Here is a 24,098-nt window from a genome sequence, read left to right as displayed (position 1 = left end):
TATGCTTATGTGTGCTTTTTGTTAATTATAATAGTTAAAAATTATGATTACCAATGATTCCGTTTCGTTGTTGAATATTTTTCTTTCAGAAGTCACATAATGGTTATGCATTACCTATACATTACCTTTAGACTGACATACTGTCGAAAATTTGGACTTAAAGCCCATATGTATAATACATTATAAAGGTATTTAAAATGTACATTTATAATGCATTATCTTTTCAGAAATCATTGTTAGCAAACTTAAAATGCATTATAATATTTAAAGATTCCTTGTTACATCTGAAATTGGTTTATTGTCATGTTTTAATGCATTATACTTTCTGAAGGTGTAACAATGAATCGATAAGTATTATAACTGATTACAATTACTCGTACATCACAAGGCATAATTAATTCATTAAAATGCTTTTATAATGCATAATATGAGGCTTTAAATTTGTTGCTCTCTGCAAACAAATATTGCATCAGATAAATTAATTTAACAACTGTTGAATATCGATCGCCTATCATACTCTACATTTGAAAGTGCCTATTTTTTCAGATTGAGTGTATAATAATCACTTGTGCGGCTATTATTCCGGTCTTTATTTCTTGTGTCGTGCATTCCGGTGCAAAGTTACTAAAAACAACTTTATTGCTGCTCGTCTGTAAAGTGTAATGACGTGGTGCTTGGAATCAGATGCGGGTTTGCGAAATGAGAGACAGACCTTATTCAGATAAGCGCCATGACAGGTATGAAAGCGAGGCACTTGTCGTGTTTTCAATGGCATCCGCTATAAAAAGCTGTATATAAAGCTCACTACACTTATACTTTTCCACAGCTCACATTGTCTGAGTTTTTTGTCAACTGAAATGTCATGGAAAGATGTTCTGTAGTGTTTCATCAGCAGAACAATCCACTGAAGAGATGTAGGCTACGTCTATCCCTCACAGCCTCGCTTTAACCGTTAAAAATCAAAGATGGCGCTGTGAAAAAGGTCTCGTCTACTCAACAAATTCTCTCTGTTGAATTGTGAAATCTTTACTAAACTGTTTGTTAAAGCACAGAGAGGGTAAAACCCGGCAAACCTGAACCCTGCTTTAGGGCAAAATACTATTCGAATATTTAGTAGGCTTCAGAAAAAAGTCCTCTATAATAGAGGTTTTGTAGTTTCAAGCCCAGACTGCCACAGTTTTGCTCTAATACTTCAGCAGTCAAATTGATTGACCTTTATTTTAATAACAGAACATTTACATGTAGTTTTTGTAGAAACTGGCTTTATGAAAATAAACCATTAATGGAATACTTAAAATTCATCTGTGTTCCTTTACAGAATGTGCAACATTAAGATCTCTATTTCTGACATTGCTATGGGTCTCATGATTTTGTTTTTGGAATGACTAACTTTTACCAATTACCTTGAATTTATCGAAAATCGATATGCTGATGCCTTGTTTAATTTTGAAAGCTGCATCATACGGAGGTCGCATTTGTCGGCCAATATACTGCTTCATTTCAGTAAACTGACCAATACATTCCAAAGTCATTAAGAAATTACAATAATTTATGCTTCACTAGGAATAATTGTCAATTTTATAATGGTTACTGTTCTGAAATAAGACATGCGCCCTCTGGAGAATGCATCCTTCGAAATGAGAGATAAGAAAATGTATAGGCCAAATAAACTTATATTAATAACAATAATAATTGTTATTATTAGGGCTGTCAAAATTAATCAATTTCAGGTTAAAGCTGCATTATAAATATTTAACACAATTGACGCTCATATAAATGCAAATGCTTTAAACCATTCAGGCACGATGAGACACAAAAAAGAACACAGTGCAGTACTGGCATGCACGTCTGTGAAACCTGTCTGTGTGACACATACGACTCGTTCGCACAAGCTGCTTCAGATATAGCCTAGAATGGACAAAAACACAATGTTATACCAAAATGCCAGTTTTGGAGAGTATCCTCGCAAGCACAGTTAAATTAAGTCTTAAATGAACGTAAGGAGTTGTGAGAAAATGTGTTTCAGATCCGCAGTAACAGCAGTTTAAGTAATCCGCAGTTAAAGTAACACCAGCCTAATAAACCTGCTGCTGTCTGTCATCAAGGATAATCAAAGAACAAAATCCCTCACTGCTCTTGAGTGAATAACTTTTGTAGCTTTCATTTATAATTTATGCAGTGAAGACTGAAGTGTTTGATAACTTATTCAATTTCTGTATATATCCTATACTGCTAGACCTATCTGAATATCTAAAAGCACTGTTTACAAGGTTACATCAACAACAATGTAAACAATAACTTTTTATGTTTAACAGGGCAATACAATTTTTTAGTATTTGTGATAAAATGTAACATTTATTATAATGGGTCTATGTGAAGATTTTTCACTTAAGTTCACTTAAATTAAAAGTTGTTCTATTTTTTAAAGCCTAATAAATGTCAAAAATGTATAGCTTTCAAGTAATGCTGAATGCCTATAATTAATGGCAAAAATTACGAAGAAATCACTTTTATAGAGACATCAGTAGCAGTTTTGTATCGGTGATACTGATCTTCTTTCATAAAAAGATGCTATTTAAAATATAGGTTTCTGACTTTGTTGTTTTACATTAATTTGGAGATTAAATGACAATAAATTATTACAATAAAAAAATATAAAAAGCTTTAATGTTAGATGCGATTAATCATGATTAATTATAGAAAAATGTGCGATGAATTCGTTTTTTTTTTTTATCGATTGACAGCACTAATAATTATATAAAGTTTTTCCTATGTAAGGATTGCAACGGTGCATGAATTCGCTGATGTCAAAGGGCTTTTACTTTGAAATACAGACGTCATTAAATGGGTGGAGTTTCGACCTGGAAGTAAACAGTACACTTTAAGCTGATCGATTTGAAACTCATGCTGACTCAGAGATATTAGAAAATGTTTAACCTAACATTTGCTTATCCGTAGCGTAACAGTCACGCAAGCACATCACTGAAACCACTGTTTAGACACTCAGCGACAAACTTCAGTGTCCCGCAGCAGCTGGTCGTGTCTGCACGTCACTCAGCACGCGCTTGCCACTGTCATATTCACCAGCAGCGCTTTGTAAAGACTGAAAGGACATGAACAACGAAAATTTCATCCTGAGCGAAAAATTGGTCTCGTCCTCATATGTGCGACAGGGTCTGCAGGCTCGTCGCGGTCATGAACAGCTCATCCGAGTCCTTTTACAGCAGGTAATCATTGTATGATTAATAGATTGACAACTGCTGACTGACTTAACTTACATGTCCATGTGCTCGTTTGACAGAAGGAGACATGGGTTAATGCCATGACGCTCTTTTTTGTCTGGACCTTTAAAATGATATTATATAACATATTTTATAACATTTAAAATGCATTCTATGTTGAGCACATTTTTTATTTCTGAATTTAAATGAATCTTAATTTGATGCAAAAAGTCAATATTTATAACAAAACTTCTCTGCTTAATAAAACAAAAAAACTCATCCGTCATCAGAAATCAGTCATGTGATGCAGAAAAAAACATGAGCCTTGCTGACCCTCCTGACTGTCTAACCATTTTGTTGTTAGACAGTTGCATTACAGTTTAGATACAAGAGTACAATAAGAGTACGAATACGGCTATATATAAGTGCAAACTGAATGTAATGTTTTAGGACACTCAATTCCATGTTAAATTAAAGGCAGTTAGCTGAATTTAATAGTGTTTTATTGACCCACTTAAGTAGAACTTAAGTACATCTTTATTTTCATAATTCTATTGTCTTTTAAATGTATTGCTGAATGTATTGACAAGCATTTATGGCAATCTAAAATGTCATTCGGTTGAAACGTGTTTGTATGATTAAGTACAGTACATTGTAATTAAACATTTATAATGATTACGTAAGTTGCAAGTTAGTACATACATACAGGCCTGGTTTCACAGACAGGGTTTAGATTAAGCCAGGATTAGGCCTTAGTTCAATTAGGACAAATAGCTTTTATAAACGTGCTTTAAAAAAACATTACTGGTGTGCATCTTGAGACAAAACAATGGCATTGTATATATTTTAAGATATGTCAGTGAAAGTTGCTTTCAGTTAAACATGCATTTTAGTCTAGGACTAAGTTTAAGCCTTGTCTGTGAAACCGGGGGATAACCTAAAATATATAACTTTCAATATTGAATAACGCATATGATGTTAATGTCAAGACATAACATTATAATCAAGTACTTTACATGTGTTTGTCGACACATCAAAATAAGTGTACTTCATTAAAACACGACAAAATATTGTTAAAATGTACTTTAAAATAAAACTTTAAATTTGACATAATTACAAAGTGCACTTTTAAAAAAGTGTATTTAAGTGTGTTAAGAAACAGTCATGTTAGTGTACTCTCTTTAAGTACACTTAAGTGGCCTTTTATTTCATCAATATTATATTATCTGCAAGCACAGTTTATTAAAAATATACTTTTAAGATTTGATGTACACTACAAGTGCACATTCAATAAAATTAAGCGCACTTCTTCACAAGGAAGGGGCAATAAGTCTCTTAAAAATATCAGATAGTTTGAATTTTTTATTACAAGAAATGGTTAGTTCAGGTTGTAATATGTCATGTGCATGCCTCCAAATTTTATATGTAGGAATTGATAATAATAAAAAAACTCTTAACCTTTACCTTTTTTAAAATAAAGATTAAGATGTGTACGCTCACATGTGTGCAAAGTTATGTTATACAATTTTTTAGATCCTTATGAAACCAACACGAGTTGCACATGTGTTTTTAAAGTCGCCATGAAATCAAAATTTCAGTTCTTATTTTTTTTTTTACAGCATGTTGCAGTGTTTATTATAAATTATTTAACATTTCATTATTATTTTTTATTTATTTATGTGCACTCAAATCTTTAATCAAAAACGTTAATCTCCCCTCCAAACGACGTCTGTTCTCTTCATGTCTCGGCGGAGAGTGGGACTAAATACCCTCCACAACTAGCATTCATATCTTCCTCCATTTAGTTAACAACACCCAACTTTTTAGTCCCAATTAACAATTAAGTCCCGCTCTACGTTTTTTTCTTGTTCCAGAAGCCGTTTCACTTGGATATACGTCACAATACGGAAGAAAAGACTATCGCAACTTCCGTTTCATGCCGACTTTAAACTAGATTTTCAAAAGATTTTTTATCATGGTGGACACATAAATGGGTGCTTTTGACTATCAGGTTTCTCTTTCCTTGTAGGGCAAATGTCCAGAGGAGGGATGGAGTGAAAGCACCATAGAGCTCTTTCTAAATGAGCTGGCCGTCATGGACAGCAACAACTTCTTAGGGAACTGTGGTGTGGGAGAGAGAGAGGGCAGAGTCGCCTCCAGCCTGGTGGCCAGGAGACATTACAGGTTGGACACATTTAAGAAATTCATGTGAATTCATTACTTAATGGGTGTAAGTAACAATATATCGTGTCACAAGATATCACAATACAAAACTGCAACAATATGCATCATGTAGGTTTAATTAAGCATCAAATATGGTAAACCCAGAGGGTCACACATTTGCACTTGCTATTTCTATTCTGGTGTCTCCATTTCCCTGTACATGGGGAAGAAGTACTGAGTCCAAAACTACCCAAGTCCTGATTTCATACCAAATGTAGCATTTTTATGAACAGTACTTTTTGTCATTTGTTTATCATAGGTCTTAGAAGTAATAATTAAAAAACGTACCATTTTAAATTTGGATTTGTTTAAAGTATCGGATTGTGAGATTAGTATTGTGTATCAAACCAAATCGTGACATGAGTGTATTGTTAATTATTGTGCCCCTATTATGCTTTTTCAGATATTACTTTTCATCTAGTGTGTAATATAGTTGTTTGCGAATGTAAAAGGTCTGCAAAGTGCAGATAAATGGAGTTATTGTTTACTTCCTGCAAAAACCTACATAGGTTTGTAGTACATTTGCATAATGCCAGTGTACTGTATGGTCTTCATTGGCTGCCTGCAAACAGCATCTATTTTGCCCCGCCCTCAAACACTGTAGTTGTTGCCGAGACTGGAAGAGTTTGGTTCGTGTTTTCAACGTGTTGAGAAGATGCTGTTTTCTGTGCAGCAAAAGCAAATCCACTTTGCATACACTTTGCATGATGAGGACTCGGGGTTGAATTGATACAGTAAAACCAACGCCATCGTTACTTTTCGTATCACTGCATCAAGTGCTGAGGAAGCCTCCATAGCTGAAATTCAGATATAGTTATGGGCGTTTGGTTTCCGACACTCGCTGTAAGCGGTAGACCAATCACAACAGACTGGGCCATCAGACCAATTACAACAGACTGGCCCATCAGACCAATTACAACAGACTGGACCATCTGACCAATCACAACAGACTGGGCCATCTGACCAATCACAACAGACTGGGCCGTCTGACCAATCACAACAGACTGGGCCGTCAGACCAATCACAACAGACTGGGCCGTCAGACCAATCACAACAGACTGGGCCATCTGACCAATCGCAACAGACTGGGCCATCAGACCAATCACAACAGACTGGCCCATCTGACCAATCGCAACAGACTGGGCCATCTGACCAATCACAACAGACTGGGCCATCTGACCAATCGCAACAGACTGGGCCATCTGACCAATCACAACAGACTGGACCATCTGACCAATCACAACAGACTGGGCCATCAGACCGATCACAACAGACTGGGCCATCAGACCAATCACAACAGACTGGACCATCTGACCAATCACAACAGACTGGGCCATCAGACCAATTACAACAGACTGGGCCATCAGACCAATCACAATAGACTGGACCATCTGACCAATCACAACAGACTGGGCCATCTGACCAATCACAACAGACTGGGCCGTCAGACCAATCACAACAGACTGGGCCATCTGACCAATCGCAACAGACTGGGCCATCTGACCAATCACAACAGACTGGGCCATCTGACCAATCACAACAGACTGGACCATCTGACCAATCACAACAGACTGGGCCATCAGACCAATCACAACAGACTGGGCCATCAGACCAATCACAACAGACTGGACTATCTGACCAATCACAACAGACTGGGCCATCTGACCAATCACAACAGACTGGGCCGTCAGACCAATCACAACAGACTGGGCCATCAGACCATTCACAACAGACGGGGCCATCTGACCAATCGCAACAGACTGGGCCATCTGACCAATCACAACAGACTGGGCCATCTGACCAATCGCAACAGACTGGGCCATCTGACCAATCACAACAGACTGGGCCATCTGACCAATCACAACAGACTGGGCCATCAGACCATTCACAACAGACGGGGCCATCTGACCAATCGCAACAGACTGGGCCATCTGACCAATCACAACAGACTGGGCCATCTGACCAATCTGGGGTGTGTATCCCAAAACAATTATTAGCAAACTATGGTCGCAAAAGTTCCATTGAATTCTATTGATAATGATGGAACTCGCGACCATAGTTGGCTGTGGGAAATGAAACCCAGAGCAGAATAGAACAATCATAACAAACTGATCCATCTGACCAATCAGAGCAGAGTAGGCTCTCGTAAAGGAGGGGTTTAGAGAGACCGTATCCTTGATCAAACCCTTTCAGACACTGTGAGAAAAAGAAGTGATGCTGCAATGTATCTTATGAGAAAACTAAAGTGTTTTTTGAACTTGGATGCATGTAAACCTATTGTAGGAGCCCTCCAAAACAAAACTAGGAACCTTTAAAATAGCATAATATGGGCAATTTATTAAAAAATATATATTTTATGGGGAAAAAACAGAATTTTCTACAATAATCTGCCTTTTACTATAAGGCTTTGGTGTTTTCCCCTCAGACTGATCCATGGAATCGGCCGATCGGGTGACATTGCTGCTGTTCAGCCTAAGGCTGCTGGTTCCAGCCTCTTGAATAAAATCACTAATTCAGTAGTTCTGGATGTGCTGAAGTTTACAGGTACTTTCTGTGATGTTTTATTAAACAACATGCTTGGTAATGGGACACATCACTAAGCAGAACAAACAAGCAAACAGCAAGCCTTCGCTTGTAATCCAGTGTTTTTGTGCATATTTGGTACTGTTTTCACAGGTGTTAGGAGTGTGTCCTCGTGCTTTGTGGTCCCCATGGCGACAGGAATGAGTCTCACGTTGTGTTTCCTCACCCTGAGACACAGGAGGCCAGGAGCGCGATACATCCTCTGGCCTCGCATTGACCAGAAGTCCTGTTTCAAATCCATGGTGACTGCTGGTAAGATTCCCTGAGGGCCAGTTTTCAATACAGCCCACCACAGAGAACACCTGTGTTAATAGCTTTTAAATTTATTTTTTAGTTTAGTTTCAGTTATTTTGTTATATGCGTTTGTCATTTTTGTTATTGAAAAATATATATTTCTAGGTAACACTTTATTTTACAGTGTCCTTGTTACACGTCTTACATGTAGTTACTATAATAATAACTATAAATTATGCATAATTACATGCAACTAAACCAAACCCAAATCCTAACCTTAACCCTATAGTAAGTACATGTATTTAATTAATTTTACTCAGTACTTAAATGTATAATTGCACTGTAACAAGGACACCTTAAAATAAAGTGTAACCCTTTAGGACCCACTTTATATGAAGGGTCTTTACCTACTGTGTACTAAAATTTAAATTAATCATTTGATACAATGCACTTATTGTGTACATACATGTTTTTACTTTGCACATATAAAAAAAAAAAAAAAACCTACAGCTACATGTAGGTAATTACAGTACTGTAGATGCAATTCAATAATTTCTGGAATTGCATCTACAATTACACTTTTGACCCTTCCCTTAGGCCTTAACCTTACCCGTATCCCTCTCTGTAGCATCAAGTACAACAGTACAACAGTTTTTCAGTACAACATGATCAGAATAAGTACATTGTAGTTAAAGACACCTAATATAAAGTGGGACCTGAATATGTCACAGTTGACCCTCATGGCGCTTTCCTTTATATTAGTGTAGAAAATAATTGTAAAATAGACTCTTTTCACAAAAGTACATCAAATGTTTTCCAACTTTTGAAAGGGTTTGAACCTGTGGTGATAGAGAATGTCTTGGAAGGAGATGAGCTGAGAACAAACATGGAGGAAGTGGAGAGGAAGATTGAGGAGTTGGGTGCTAAAAACATCCTCTGTGTCCATTCCACAACATCCTGTTTTGCGCCACGTGTCCCTGACAGGTCAGTTTCTTTACTAAAACAAATCTTTAGCCTGCAAAGTTTCCGTAAGCATGTAGACATAAAGTTTAAAGGAACAGTTCAACAAAAAAAGAAAAATCTGTCATCATTTACTCACTAACAATCCGACCCCATATTATTTTCTTTCTTTTGTGAAACACTAATGGGGGTATATATATACATATATTGCATAGTCACTTTATTTTGTTTCTTTTTACAGGCTAGAGGAACTTGCTGTTCTGTGTGCCAAACACGATATTCCTCACATAGTCAATAATGCCTATGGAATGCAATCATCCAAATGTATGCACCTTATTCAGCAGGTAACATACTTTTTTTGTGTAAATTTACTGCAATCATTTACTCTATTTCAATGAAACCAAATTGGCTTATGAGGTGTTTTTATAGGGGGCTCGTGTTGGGAGAATCGATGCCTTTGTCCAAAGTCTTGATAAAAACTTCATGGTCCCAGTTGGTGGTGCCATCGTCGCAGGGTTTGATGAGAGCTTCATTAAGGAGATCAGTAAGATGTACCCTGGTATGCATATTTTCTTTAAACAGCAAACATGTTGTAGATGAGTGATCTGTTACAAACTTAATGTCTGAAGTCAGACATTTGCAGTTGCAATTGAAGAGTCTGAAATACAAGACTAAAATACTGCCATCCCTTTAAACATACTGAATATTTACTGTAAAAGTGGTCTGTCTGAATGTGTATTTTTCATACTCCATTTATTTCCTCTTGCATGTACACTATCTCTAGAAATCTAGAAAGAGTTTTTGTTTGTGCAGTGTGCCACATTAGAACGGCTCTCTGCTGGCTCCCACATATCCCTCCCACTTTTTTCTGCACTGCAGAGGAAATCCCAAACACTCCTAATATTATTGATTCACTGAGTGTGCTAGAGTGAGTTAGACAGTGGAAAACGCTTGTAATTTGGTCCATTGTCAAACGAGTGACTGCTTATGCATTTTACTGCAGAGGTTATCAAATCCAAAGGATTTGCACCACTATAAGGGAATGAACCAGTATTAAAATTCAGGCTGATACAGCAAGCAGATAATAATGTTCATGTTATTACCAATAACTATCATTCTATAATGTTTTCTCTAAACAACTAAAAAATAAATACTTAAAACTAAAATCGGTTGTTTTAAATGCTGCAAGCGAAATTTAGGCATCACAACATTACGGAAGAGGATTAGGGCCAAGCAATAATAAAAAAATAAAACCATCTCGAGATTAAAGTCATTATAATGCGAAATTAAACTCGTTAAATTTCGAGAAAAAACTCGAAATACAATCTTGAGAATAAACTCATTAAATATTGAGAATAAAGTCGTTGTGTTTCGAGAAAAAACTCGTTAAATTTCGAGAAAAAAACTCGAAATACAATCTTGAGAATAAACTCATTAAATTTCGAGAATAAAGTCGTGTTTCGAGAAAAAAACTCGTTAAATTTCGAGAAAAAAAAGTAGAAATAATCGTGAGAATAAACTCATTAAATTCCGAGAATAGTCGTTGTGTTTCGAGAAAAAAAGTCGAAATGAAATGTAGAGAATAACGCATTCGATCAGTGTTCATTGCATAGCCTACTGATAGAGGACATGGCAGAGTTGGATCACTTAGTCAAGCTATATTTTAGACTTTATTTCAGTAACAAAGAAATACTTTGAAATCGCTGCAGAATAATGTAACACAACCATATAACATGGACGAGACCGGACAATGGAACACAGGAAATGAAATACACAGAGGATGACTGAAACAGAACAGGTGTTTACTAATTAGGAAACAAGGAGATTAACAAGGAACTAAGGAAAGCGGGAACACAGAAACTAAACAAAAAAGAGCATACATGTGACAGTAATATTCCTCATTTAAATAATTTCCTCCCAAGGCGTATGCAAAATAAAAGGAATGAGGCGCGGTTGAGTTGCGGTTGTAGTGTGTTAAAATGCGCAGTTATGGTAAGGGACGTGGCTTTTCGGAAGGAGGGGTTTCATAGATACAGGAACAAAGTGTTACTGACAGACTGGGAAAGGAGGTGCTGCAACAATGTAAAAATATGTGAAGAATAATGTGTTTTTGAACATTCAAGCATGAAAAACTATTCTAGTAGAAACCAAAACCAAGACTTTGTAAAAGTCCATAATAGATACTCTTTAAATTATTTTTGTTTTTAAAGATTACCATTAGATCCCAGTCTAAATACAGAAATAGGGAAAACACATTTATAATTAAACATCCAATATCAGTCAATAGTGCTAAATTCTTAAAAAATCTGATAACTGTTATGGTACTGATAACTGGTACTGATACATGCATCCTTCTTATGTTTGTACTTGACATTCTCTATGAACTGCAATAAAGTGTTGCAATGAGAAGCATTTCTTTAATGCATTACAACAAGTACTATTGCAAGCTGTTGATGTTAAAGTCATTGAGATTACCTGCTCTTGTCCAGGTCGAGCTTCTGCTTCCCCGTCTTTAGACGTCCTCATTACGCTGCTCACACTGGGGGCCAGCGGCTACAAGAAACTTCTGTCTGAGAGAAAGGTAAAAAAAAAAAAAAAAAAAAAAGCAGCTGGGCTCATAACTTCCAATTGAAGAGTTCAGATGCAAAAGCCTCTAAATGCCATATAAAATTTTCTTCTATAATGATCATTTTTATCAAGCTCGTATATTTAAATTCAGTAATTTCACTTAAATGACAATTAATGGGTAATTTTTATTGCCATTCAAGTGAAATGATTGAACTTAAATATACGAGCTTGATAAAAATGATCATTTTAGAAGAAAATTTCAGATGGCTTTTAGAGGCTTTTGCATCTGAACTCTTCAATTGTAGCTGGGCAGTTTGACTGTTAATTTAGTATTATTTATATACTGACATTATTTAAATACTGTATATTTTCATTTTAATAATTTTTTTTGAAATTTTATGTGAATTATTTTTGTTTTGTTTTTTATATTTATAAATAATTTATTTTTATTTTCACTTTTATTTCTTAATTTAGTATTATGTATATATTAGTTTTTATTAATATTAAACACATTTATATATAAAAAATTAGATTTATACTTTTGTCATTTTTATTAGTTTTTGTTTTTAAAATACATTTCTAAATATTTTTCATATATTTTCTTTTTAATTCAATTTTAGTTTTATTTCAGTTTGTAATTTTAGTACTTTTACTTTTAGTTTAGTTGGAGGCAATTAGTTTAAAGGTGTAAGTGTAAGTGATTTCTTTTTTTGGGGAGGAGTAATTCATTTTTTATTGATTCTTTATATAGGATCACATACAATTACCCAAAAGTTTCTTCACAATAAACAGAACAAAAATTTACCCTCTGAACCCTCCAGCGGTCCCCCAGGTCCAAACCACTGATCCTGTTAAAGGGCACCTATTATGCAAAATTCACTTTTACATGGTGTTTGAACATAAATGTGTGTTGGCAGTGTGTGAGCAAAACCACCCTAGAATGATAAAAATCCACCCAGTGGTTTTTTTACAATCTCAATAAATCATAAGCACGGTCTCAGAACGAGCTGTTCTAAGATTCAGCTTTTTGTGACGTAGAACATGGGAAAGGGGTTTGATTGACAGTGTGGTTGAGGCAGACCCCTCCCTCTGTGATCTGTACACCATCCTCCATTGTTTTAACGACAGCCGGTGATGTCTCCTAGAAACATAAGTGTTCCGTTGTGGGATGGGATGTAATAATGACATACATAGTAGTTTTCCACTGAAAACACAGTGGATGTATTGTATTTTGGAAGTTTAAGAGGACACCTTTCCTTCGTAAATAAGTTTATGTTTGAGAGAATCATTTTCTGACTGACTGTTTTGTGAACGAGGGTCAATTCAAAGCAGGTCTTGCTTCAAAGTTAATCCTCAAGTGTGGATCGTCGTCTACTGTTTGCGATCCAACGTCACCTCCAGTAACGTTAAGTGTATTTTATGATTTTTGAGCAAATAGTCATTTCAGTCGATGTCAGCCAATTCAACAACAAATGCGTCTAAAGTTGTTGTCGTCGTCGTCGTAGGATGTCTGTGTAGGCCTATATAATTTAAGCCTGGTTTGTATAGTGTGTAACCACACGTTTATAAATATATATATATTTAAGATATTGTATTAAAAACTGCATATATTTTCTTGTTCTGTAGCCATCTTCTCACATTTGCCACATAAGCGCCTGTATGACAAGTAATGTAAACATGACGCACGCAACAGGTCCCTCGCATAAATGTAATTTCGCTTGTACGTAGCAAACTTTATCACAGTATGTGTTTGTAGTTTCAAAAAATTGCGCCAACGTTATCACAGTTTGTGTGTGTCTGTGTAGCACATCCATAATTGCAAAGGGGACGCGATTACAACTCTATAAGTACATACATGTATCAAAGAACCATTCCGAGACGTCCTGGTCCATTCTCGTTTGTGTTTATTCTGCCGGAGTCTCTTCGTCATCTGGGTCTGATTCTGATTCAAACATGTAACGTTACGGCTGAATGACATACAAAACAGCGGGTCTCTCTCATTCTGCTTAGACCGACTGCAAGTTACGCCCTCATCCAAAGGCAGGGCGGGGATATGCAGCTCATTTACATTTAAGGTGGTACACACCAAAACAGCTCTTTTTAAAACGGCCCCCAAAAATGACATTTTCAAATGGTTATAATTAATTAACTGTGGGGTATTTTGTGCTGAAACTTCACAAATACATTCTGGGGACACCCGAGACCAATTTTACATCTTGTAAAAAGGGGCATAATAGGTGCCCTTTAATAAAATTGCAATAAAAACAAATTACTTAAAAAAAAATAGATACAGGAATACAAAACACAGATACAGACCGCAACATGAGAAACTTAGGATATTAGGATATTAGTATTAGTATAATAACACACAGATCATCAGAGGTTTACAAGTTCAAATTGTACTCCAAATTAAATTCTTCGATCTTGAAGATTTCCTGTCAGTTCATCTGCAGCAGCTTGCAGTAAGCGATTTCTGAGAAACGCTGTTGAAAGTGGATTGGACCAAGTGCCACAACACATTTGTAGCCAATTAGCAGTAGGGGGCGAGAGAGTGAGCAAGAGGAAGATTTGAAGAAAGACTGTAGAAAGAGAGATGGCTGAGAGAGATTACAAAAGAGAAAAGGTCAGAGGAATATCACTGGAAAAATAGGGGTTATGATCAGGCAAGAGCTTTAGGATTCGCATTAATATTAGAAAAGCTTTCCAGGTCTAGAGAGGCTGAAGCAGGAAATGGAAAACGGATGCAGAGGTTGCGTTGTTTCTGCCCCATATGCGAGTACATTGGTTGAACATTGAACATTGGTTTTGCTATGTTTCACAGAACCAAGATATGCTGGTGTTGTGATGTTAGCTATAGTAACAGGACAGTTTTGAGTGTCATTGTTCATCTGGAGCTCGTGTGCTGCTGGTGTCTAACAACAAACTCTTGCTTGTATATTCTCTTGTGTACTGTATGTAATTTTTTTTTCTTCCTTGTTGTTCGTTCATCATATTTGCTTTATTTTTCGCAAAGCATTATTTTGCTTTGCTTCAACTATGATAAAAGAGACATCCAGAAATCGCTTTCCGCACCTTTAACCAACATAGTCATTCTGTGGCCCCCTTGGAAGTTTACTGAGGCCCCCTGGTTGAGAACCACTGGCAGGTGGGCATATTATCCCAATGAGACTTGGGTACATGGAGCAAAATACCACTAGCCATTATGTGATAAGGAACTTAAGGGGATATTGATTTACTGCTAATGCATCCGGATTATTAATAATTTACCACCTTTGTTGATCATATAAGATGTTCTCTATGGTCAGATTTGGTGGTCTAACATGTTTTAGCCAAAAGAGAAAGAATATTTGGACTGTCCCCATGAGAAAAAGGAAGTGCACTTTAGCATACTTTTCAAAAAGAGTACTTGTTACAGAAATAATATACTATAAAAGAACATACTTAAATGCAAGCTGAATGTAATTTTCCAACACTTATTTAGATGTTAATTGCAATTAAATCAAAAAGTATTCTAGTTGAAATTTATTTTAAATGCACTCATTCAATCCCAAAATGCACCACAATAACGAGTGCACAACCTATCTATGCTGAACGGCTAGAGAATACCGATAATGCACAATGCGAGTCGCGCGCCGAATTACTTCCTGCGTTAATTCCTGCGACCGGAAGATGCAGTCCGTAGCTGAATCATCCATACATTTTCCAAACCGCTGGTCCAATGTGGCTACAGTGTAATATCATACAGGTGAATTGTTCAATTAAGGTTTAAACATAGTTTCCATGACAGAGTTCTAAATCTTTTCATCTTACTACAGGAGCTGCCAGTTTGCTATGCAAAAGCGGCAGCCCTTCCGGTGCACTCAGTGTCCGAATTCTCTCACTTGCTTTCATTCACTCCTTTAAGTGGACTATATTACTGGAGTAATGTAGAGAATAGTGAATGAGTGTATAGGGGATGATTTCGAACACAGCTCAGGACTGAGGACTGAGGCGAAGGCGGAGCGATCGAGGACCAAGGCGGAGCTGAAGGGAAGGAGGAGCCCGATGGAGCCAAAGGGGTGAAGGGACGAAGTGCAGCTGATGCCCCGGAAGTTCATTGGGCAGGCAGTGTGAAGACCGACCAAGGCGGAGCCGGAGGGACGAGCCCGGTCGAGTCGAATGGGCGAGGAGCCAGGGTCGACAGGCAGAGATCGAGTGACCGGCAAGGAAGTTCTAGGTGGAGCTAGTGGGTTGACACTCCTGAGCTGGACTGTCAAACTCGAGGACCATAGCACATCCTGGAGGGGAGGTGGAGCCAGCGTGGAAGGAGCTGAAGGGCTGAGAGAAGACAGTGCAGACAGGGACTGGGTAGCGCAAACATGAATTCACAAATACGCAGGACAGACAACTCCCTCTTGAATGACACTCTTGGTTGACACGGAACAGGTGGACATCTCTTGAACCATCCGCTTGGCTGACAGGGAACAGGCATACAGTTTTTACTAGGCAGACTTAAAACTTTCAGAAGAGATGGGAGAAGTAGGCTTGGTGGCAACACTGATATCAATAACACAGGGCTTGGTGATGGGACAGGAAAGATACACTCACTACAAGTCCATTAAATCCTCCTCTGCCATAGTAGAGGGAGTAGGGCTCCGGTTCTTCCCCTCATACTCCACCAATAGGTCCACAGGCACCGGTGAAGATGTCGGCTCACACCCCTTGTTAGACGGGGCTGGCTCGGGCTCTGGGGCGATCTTTAGCACTGGCTTTGGCTTTGGCTCTGGCTCATCATCTGCGGGGGGCACAGGTATCGCTGGTGCTGGGCTGTTGGTGGTGGCTGGAGCGCTGATTTCCTCCCTGCTCTCGCAGATCGTAAATGGGAAACCATTGTGGAAAAGGACCCATTCCACTTAGTCTTTAAAGCTCGCTGGAGGCTCGTCTCGTCTCTTTCATTGAGGCCTGCCTGGAAAAACACACGCAGGCTTGCGTCATCATAATGAACCAGATGTTGTAGCTCCAAGAACGCCTGTGTGTGCGCCTCCAGGGATTGGTTCCCCTGTGAGACCAGGAGGATTCTGACTGCTGCTAAATCCATAGTCGGTCCGATCTTCTGTCACGTATGGTTGAGGCAAAGATGCCAAAATAAACAGGATTCTAGTGCAGCAGTCCGGTGTTTAATAACAGATAACAAAGACGTGATCGGAAAAAGAACTGAACAGAACAGGGCTTAACAGAGTGAACTAATCAAGCAAAACAACACCAGGTGCACGCTAATCAATCAGTAACCAAGGAGACAAATGACAGGGCAAACCAACTCATAGTAACACAAATACAGATAACGCGTATCAGAACCCTGACAAGTACAAAGTACAAATTTTAAGTGTACTTAAGTCTGTTAAGACGGTCATGAAGGTGTACTCTCCTTAAGTACACTTCAGTGGCCTTTTATTTCATTGATATTTCATTGATATCTGCAAGTACAGTTTTTTTTTCAATATTAACTTTTTTTTATTTAAAGTGTAAATTTCATATTTACCTTTATTTAAAATATTTAAAGTGCACATTTAAAGCATTTTCACTAGGGTGATTTGTCCGTATTTTTGAATTCTTTACATTTCGACATTTTTGCCTGTGCAAAAATTCTATAGTCTTGTGGGTGATTGCTAGGGCAGTGGTGTTTGGTTGCTAGGGTTTTCCATCTGCTTGCTAGGATGAATTTCGTTTGCATAATGTGGGCTGCTGCATAATATGAACTGTCAAAGATAGCAGGTTATTGTCTCTGCGTTTTCGTACTGTCTTACTAACAGCATCATAATGGGGGGCCGTAACCTCTTACTGTTCATTTATAATTGATCCCAGTGGTGGACCCACAACTCTGCCAACACAGCTGATTCTGTTGACGCAATTAGATTACAGCTTCAGATGGGAAAGCAGGCGGTGTGTTTGCCTGGAAAGGAGAGCTAGGGGGCTGGAGAATGATGCAGGTGGTGGGTGTACTGAAGGCCAGCAGACACAGAAATGCTACATGAGCAGAAAACAGAATGTGCGACAGAAAAAGGTGTGTAAAGTGGAGTGTGGAAAGCTATTTATAACGAGTTTTGTATGGCCCACAGGAGCTGTACAGCCACCTGGCACAGGAGCTGAAAGCTCTAGCTGAGAGCCACGGGGAGAGACTGCTGCATACGCCACACAATCCAATATCACTGGGTGAGAAATAATACATATAGTGCCGTGTCATATGAGCAAGAGGGCTGCTGCTGCTTTTATGTTAACAGTTTAATGAACAAGTATTGTTTGATTGTAAATGAAAATAGTTCCAAAAGTTTTTGCATGTTGCACAAGGTTTGGTTGGTTAGCATAAACCTGTTAGCCCCTGCTGGTAGATGCTGTAACTACACCATCTGACTGCAAAGAGCATCTCGGCATTTTTATCTATTTACAACTGTTCAAATGTGATCATGTATTTTGACAGAATTTTTCTTTTTCTTTTGGAAGCAACATTTCACACACACGCACACACACACACAGCTTTGTTTTTGTGATATATGAGGACATTCCATAGGCGTAATGACTTTTATACTGGACAAACTGTATATTCTCTCCCCCTACACTGCCCCTATCCCTAAACCTGCCCATCACAGGAGACATGCTGCATTTTTACATAAAAAAAAACCCATTGTTTTTTATGTTTTTTAAGCTATTTGAAATATGAGGACACATGCAATGTCCTCATATATCACGTGTAAGTTGTAATACCAGTGTAATATGCATGTCATTATACACATTTGTGTCCTCATATATCACAAAAACAAACACACATACACACACACACACACACACACACACACACACACACACACACACACATAGACACGTTGGGTTTCCTTTGGGAATTTCCATAGACATAATGATTTTTATACTACAAACTGTATATTCTATCCCCTAAACCTACTATAACAGATTTGAATATTTTTACCTTTTCAGAAACCATCATTAATATGTATAAGCTATTTTCCTCATGGGGACCAAATAAATGTCCCCACAAGGCCGCGCAACACATGGTAATATGGCTCGTTAAGCGTTCTTGAGGTGCTATCAGTCAATCACCCTTTTGTGAAACCTAGTTGTATTAATATAAATATAATATGATTAATAATAATTAAAAAAAACTTTTAAAAAGTGCACTTTGAAATCATCAAATTAATAGTTTTACTTTAAGTAGATTTTAAATCTGTATGTTTAATAATCTTTTGCCATGCTTTAATGTACACTTAGTTTGATGTGTTGACTAACATACTAAAAAACATTAAATGTTATATATATATATTAAATGTACTAAATTGGAACTTCATTACAAATGTGTACTTAAAAATATATTTAAATACATGACATATACTTTAATGTAATTTCTATTGAAACTTGTATTTTAGTTATATAAATGCTCGTCAGTATATTCAGCAGTACACTTTAACCACATTTCAAAGAAGTAATTGTAAGATGTACTTAAGTCCTACTTAAAGGAATAGTTCACTTAAAAATAAATTCTGTCATCATTTACTCACCCTCAAGTTGTTTCAAACCTGTATGAATTTCTTTCTTCTGCTGAACACAAAGAAAGATATTTTGAAGAATGTCGGTAACCAAACAGTTGATGTACATCAGTGACTTCCATAGTATTTTTTTTTCCTACTATGGAAGTCAATGGGGTACACCAACTGTCTGGTTACCGACATTCTTCAAAATATCTTCTTTTGTGTTCAGCAGAAGAAAAGAATTCATACAGGTTTCAAACAACTTGAGGGTGAGTAAATGATGACAGAATTTATATTTAAGTGAACTATTCCTTTAAGTGGGTTAGAAAAGCACTGCAAAGTTCAGCTATTTATATTTAATTTAAATTTAAACAAATAATTTTTAGTTAAATTTCAGTTAAGCAATTAAGCGTCTTTTTTAAACTAAAACAAATGTACAAAAGTGCAAATGTATGAAAAGTTGTCTAATGTTGTTCCTATGCACTCCAGCTATGTCACTGAACCGTCTCCAGACGCACAGTAACGCAGCAGTCACTCAGCTGGGCTCCATGCTCTTCACCAGACAGGTGTCTGGGGCCAGGTGAGCATATATACATATATGTTGTCCTGTAATTTCACTTCAAAGCAAACATTTGAAAAAGTATAGTGGATGTGAAGTCAGTCTCCTCAAGTTCACACAGATGAGAACTAACTGTGATGAACTGCATGCCCCACTGTTTGACAAACAGAAAGTGTCTAATTACTTTTTAACAATGTGTCTATTGTTATATAATCTATAACCTAACAATTAACTAACTAAATAACTTAGCTTTTTTCATGAAATGTTGTGATTCAGAAGTGTGCTTGTTATCCTTATGCCACTTAAAGTATGGCTTAAGTCTCAAAATATTTTCTGGGGTCACTGTAGCTTACAAAGGTGACTAATTTAATATTTTCCCATCCCAAAGCTACATTATTTTTCTTCTCTTTATATTATATTATATTTACTTTTTATTGTAAGGTGTCCTTGTTACAGTGTAATTGCACATTTAATACAGAGTAATAATAATTAACTACATGTACTTGCTATAAGGTTAGCATTAGGGTTTGGTTTAGGGGTAGTTACATTACATGTAATCATGCATAATTTATAGTTATTACTATAATAACTACATGCAACGTGTAACAAGGACACTGTAAAATAAAGTGTTAGCATATTTTCTACTGGACACTAGATGATCTGCTGAAATATTGATGAAACTTTCTTTCTGCTGTCCACTTTCATTATTTAAATGGGAGTCATTCTCATTCTCAAGGGTTTATCTTGTTGCATTATCCTCTCCACCTCCTTTTAGTCTGTCACAGACTGTGCACTATATCTGCAGTGATAGATGTGCAATGAATAAATATGACACCATAATTTAAGATTGAACTGAATGTCAGTGAATTTGGAAAGAGCCATGTAAAACTCTGAATTGGCTCATGTTTTGTTTTAAAAACTCTTTTGCCTTGAAAGAGAAACTATTTGTCCTCATTAATCTTTTAGACGACCAGTTTAATTTATCATTTTTAGTAAGAAATTAATCATTGTGGTAATAATTAGGATGACACAACTATTTGTAACAAGTATTGAGAACTTTTGTTTTCATTGTCCAAATTGCATAACATTAGATAAGGTACATCTTGGTTCGGTTTGTGCGTTCATCAATAGCTTACTGTAAAGTATGTTTGATACTTAGGAAATCACAGTAGTGATTAATGTAGTAGAAATCACAGTAGTAGAATAATGTTTAATGTTTCAGTAGAAATAAATGATGGTGCCACTACCATATCAATACTACTGGAAATTTCAGTTTTCTGTCATCCGTCCTTGCCCGTTTACATCAAACAAAAAAATTCTATTCTTATTCTACTTGCTCGGATGACATATTTTTATATACAGGTCCTTCTAAAAAAAATAGCATATTGTGATAAAGTTCATTATTTTCCATAATGTAATGATAAAAATTAAACTTTCATATATTTGATTCATTGCACACCAACTGAAATATTTCAGGTCTTTTATTGTTTTAATACTGATGATTTTGGCATACAGCTCATGAAAACCCAAAATTCCTGTCTCAAACAATTAGCATATCATGTCTCTAAACGAGCTATTAACCTAATCATCTGAATTAACTAATTAACTCTAAACACATGCAAAAGATTCCTGATGCTTTTTTTTTAAAACTCCCAGCCTGTTTCATTACTCAAAACCGCAATCATGGGTAGGACTGCCGACCTGACTGCTGTCCAGAAGGCCATCATTGACACCCTCAAGCAAGAGGGTAAGACAGAAAGAAATTTCTGAACAAATAGGCTGTTCCCAGAGTGCTGTATCAAGGCACCTCAGTGGGAAGTCTGTGGGAAGGAAAAAGTGTGGCAAAAAACGCTGCACAACGAGAAGAGGTGACCGGACCCTGAGGAAGATTGTGGAGAAGGACCGATTCCAGAGCTTGGGGGACCTGCGGAAGCAGTGGACTGAGTCTGGAGTAGAAACATCCAGAGCCACCGTGCACAGGCGTGTGCAGGAAATGGGCTACAGGTGCCGCATTCCCCAGGTCAAGCCACTTTTGAACCAGAAACAGCGGCAGAAGCGCCTGACCTGGGCTACAGAGAAGCAGCACTGGACTGTTGCTCAGTTTTGCATGTCATTCGGAAATCAAGGTGCCAGAGTCTGGAGGAAGACTGGGGAGAAGGAAATGCCAAAATGCCTGAAGTCCAGTGTCAAGTACCCACAGTCAGTGATGGTCTGGGGTGCCATGTCAGCTGCTGGTGTTGGTGCACTGTGTTTTATCAAGGGCAGGGTCAATGCAGCTAGCTATCAGGAGATTTTGGAGCACTTCATGCTTCCATCTGCTGAAAAGCTTTATGGAGATGAAGATTTCATTTTTTCAGCACGACCTGGCACCTGCTCACAGTGCCAAAACCACTGGCAAATGGTTTACTGACCATGGTATTACTGTATTCAATTGGCCTGCCAACTCTCCTGACCTGAACCCCATAGAGAATCTGTGGGATATTGTGAAGAGAAAGTTGAGAGACGCAAGACCCAACACTCTGGATGAGCTTAAGGCCGCTATCGAAGCATCCTGGGCCTCCATAACACCTCAGCAGTGCCACAGGCTGATTGCCTCCATGCCACGCCGCATTGAAGCAGTCATTTCTGCAAAAGGATTCCCGACCAAGTATTGACTATTGAGTGCATAACTGAACATAATTATTTGAAGGTTGACTTTTTTTTTTGTATTAAAAACACTTATTTTATTGGTCGGATGAAATATGCTAATTTTTTTAGACAGGAATTTTGGGTTTTCATGAGCTGTATGCCAAAATCATCAGTATTAAAACAATAAAAGACCTGAAATATTTCAGTTGGTGTGCAATGAATCTAAAATATATGAAAGTTTAATTTTTATCATTACATTATGGAAAATAATTAACTTTATCACAATATGCTAATTTTTTTAGAAGGACCTGTATATATATGTAGTGGAACTTTTTTGTAGAATGATTCTTAGTGTAGCTAGTCATGCATGCAGAAAACCATAGCACAAGGACATAAAAATGTTGAATGTCATGTATTTAAATATTGATAATTACACATTTGTTGTAAAGTTGCAATTTAGTATGTTAAATATATTAACTATATATTATTTTGAATAAAACAATAGTTTATTATAATCAAGTACTTTACTTTAGTATGTTAGTCAACACATCAAAACAAGTGTACTTCTTTAAAACACGACAAATAATTACGGTATTAAAACAATGAGTTAACATGTTCTTTAAAGTAAAACTGTTCATTTAACATTATTACAAAGTGCACTTGTTAGTGTACTGTACTTAAGCGTGATAAGAACTTCCACTTTATTTGAAGGTGCTTTGTTACAGTGTAATTATACATTTAAGTACTGACTGAGTAATAATTAAATACATGTACTTACTAAGGTTAGGATTAAGGTTTGGTTTAGGGTTAGTTGCACATTAGTATGCATATTTTATAGTTTCTACAGTAAATAAAGTTATGAAGGTGTACTCTCTTTAAATACATTCACATGGCATCTTATTTAATTAATATGATATTATCTGCAAGTGCAGATAACTTAAACAAAATCTGAGAATTGATCATTTCAGTCAACTTCAGTCACTTGTACTGATGTAAAGCATATAAGATTTGTCTCTTGCAGTGTTGTTTGCTTTCTCTTGCACAGAAGAAGTACTGAACAAAACAGTGATGTTTCTGTAGGAGAAGCAATGCGGAAATGAATCAGATGGCTTGTTCATTCATGCAAAATCTTGTTGCAGGGTGGTCCCACTGGGTGTGGAACAGACCGTGAGCGGACACACGTTCAATGGCTTCATGTCACACACGGATTCCTATCCGTGCCCGTACCTTAATGCAGCCTCCGCTATTGGAATAACCAAAGAAGATATAACATTGTGCATCAAGAGACTCGAAAAATGCCTCAAGAGCCTTAGGAAAGAAGCCTCTGCAGAGAAGAGCGAGTCAGTATCTCCTGCTGAAGATTTGAAAGACCAAACCGTCCCTTAATGCTCCGGTTGTTTACATAGGATTCATTTTTTCATAACTTGATATTGTGGCAATAGCCTTGTGTGTGAATGTTGATATATCACCGTATGGCCACACATGCATCTGTTTGTTTCCTCTGTGTGTTTAGACTTGTGTTTGAAAGCTGTGTATCCTGACTGACAATAAATACAGATTATTTCATAATTTTAAATCATCTGGCGCTGTTGTTGTTTTTTTAGAACA

The 24,098-nt window shown here is 37.1% G+C and overlaps 1 protein-coding gene across 1 annotated transcript; it reads left to right on the top strand.

Moving 5' to 3' along the window:
* The first annotated feature begins 2,839 nt into the window (after positions 1 to 2,839).
* sepsecs (Sep (O-phosphoserine) tRNA:Sec (selenocysteine) tRNA synthase) lies at positions 2,840 to 24,066 on the top strand. The gene is made up of 11 exons (XM_056257836.1): positions 2,840 to 3,227; positions 5,251 to 5,405; positions 7,870 to 7,988; positions 8,121 to 8,279; positions 9,092 to 9,245; positions 9,463 to 9,565; positions 9,651 to 9,780; positions 11,711 to 11,802; positions 17,885 to 17,978; positions 19,793 to 19,883; positions 23,630 to 24,066. Exons 1-11 carry the CDS (start codon positions 3,114 to 3,116, stop codon positions 23,874 to 23,876), a joined length of 1,458 nt encoding a protein of 485 aa, XP_056113811.1. The 5' UTR covers positions 2,840 to 3,113; the 3' UTR covers positions 23,877 to 24,066.
* Positions 24,067 to 24,098: the final 32 nt, after the last annotated feature.

Source organism: Rhinichthys klamathensis, unplaced genomic scaffold (assembly GCF_029890125.1).
Source record: "Rhinichthys klamathensis goyatoka isolate OS25496 unplaced genomic scaffold, OSU_Roscu_1.1 h1tg000145l_1, whole genome shotgun sequence".
NCBI classification, from domain to species: domain Eukaryota; kingdom Metazoa; phylum Chordata; class Actinopteri; order Cypriniformes; family Leuciscidae; genus Rhinichthys; species Rhinichthys klamathensis.
Note: the sequence above shows the minus strand (reverse complement) of the source record. Positions and strands in the feature narration are given on the sequence as shown.

Coding starts and splice junctions, on each gene's coding strand:
- sepsecs (XM_056257836.1), top strand. CDS start 3,114: ATGAACAACGAAAATTTCATCCTGAGCGAAAAATTGGTCTCGTCCTCA. Junction 9,246..9,462: donor GCGCCACGTGTCCCTGACAG/GTCAGTTTCTTT, acceptor TTCTTTTTACAG/GCTAGAGGAACTTGCTGTTC. Junction 19,884..23,629: donor AGACAGGTGTCTGGGGCCAG/GTGAGCATATAT, acceptor ATCTTGTTGCAG/GGTGGTCCCACTGGGTGTGG.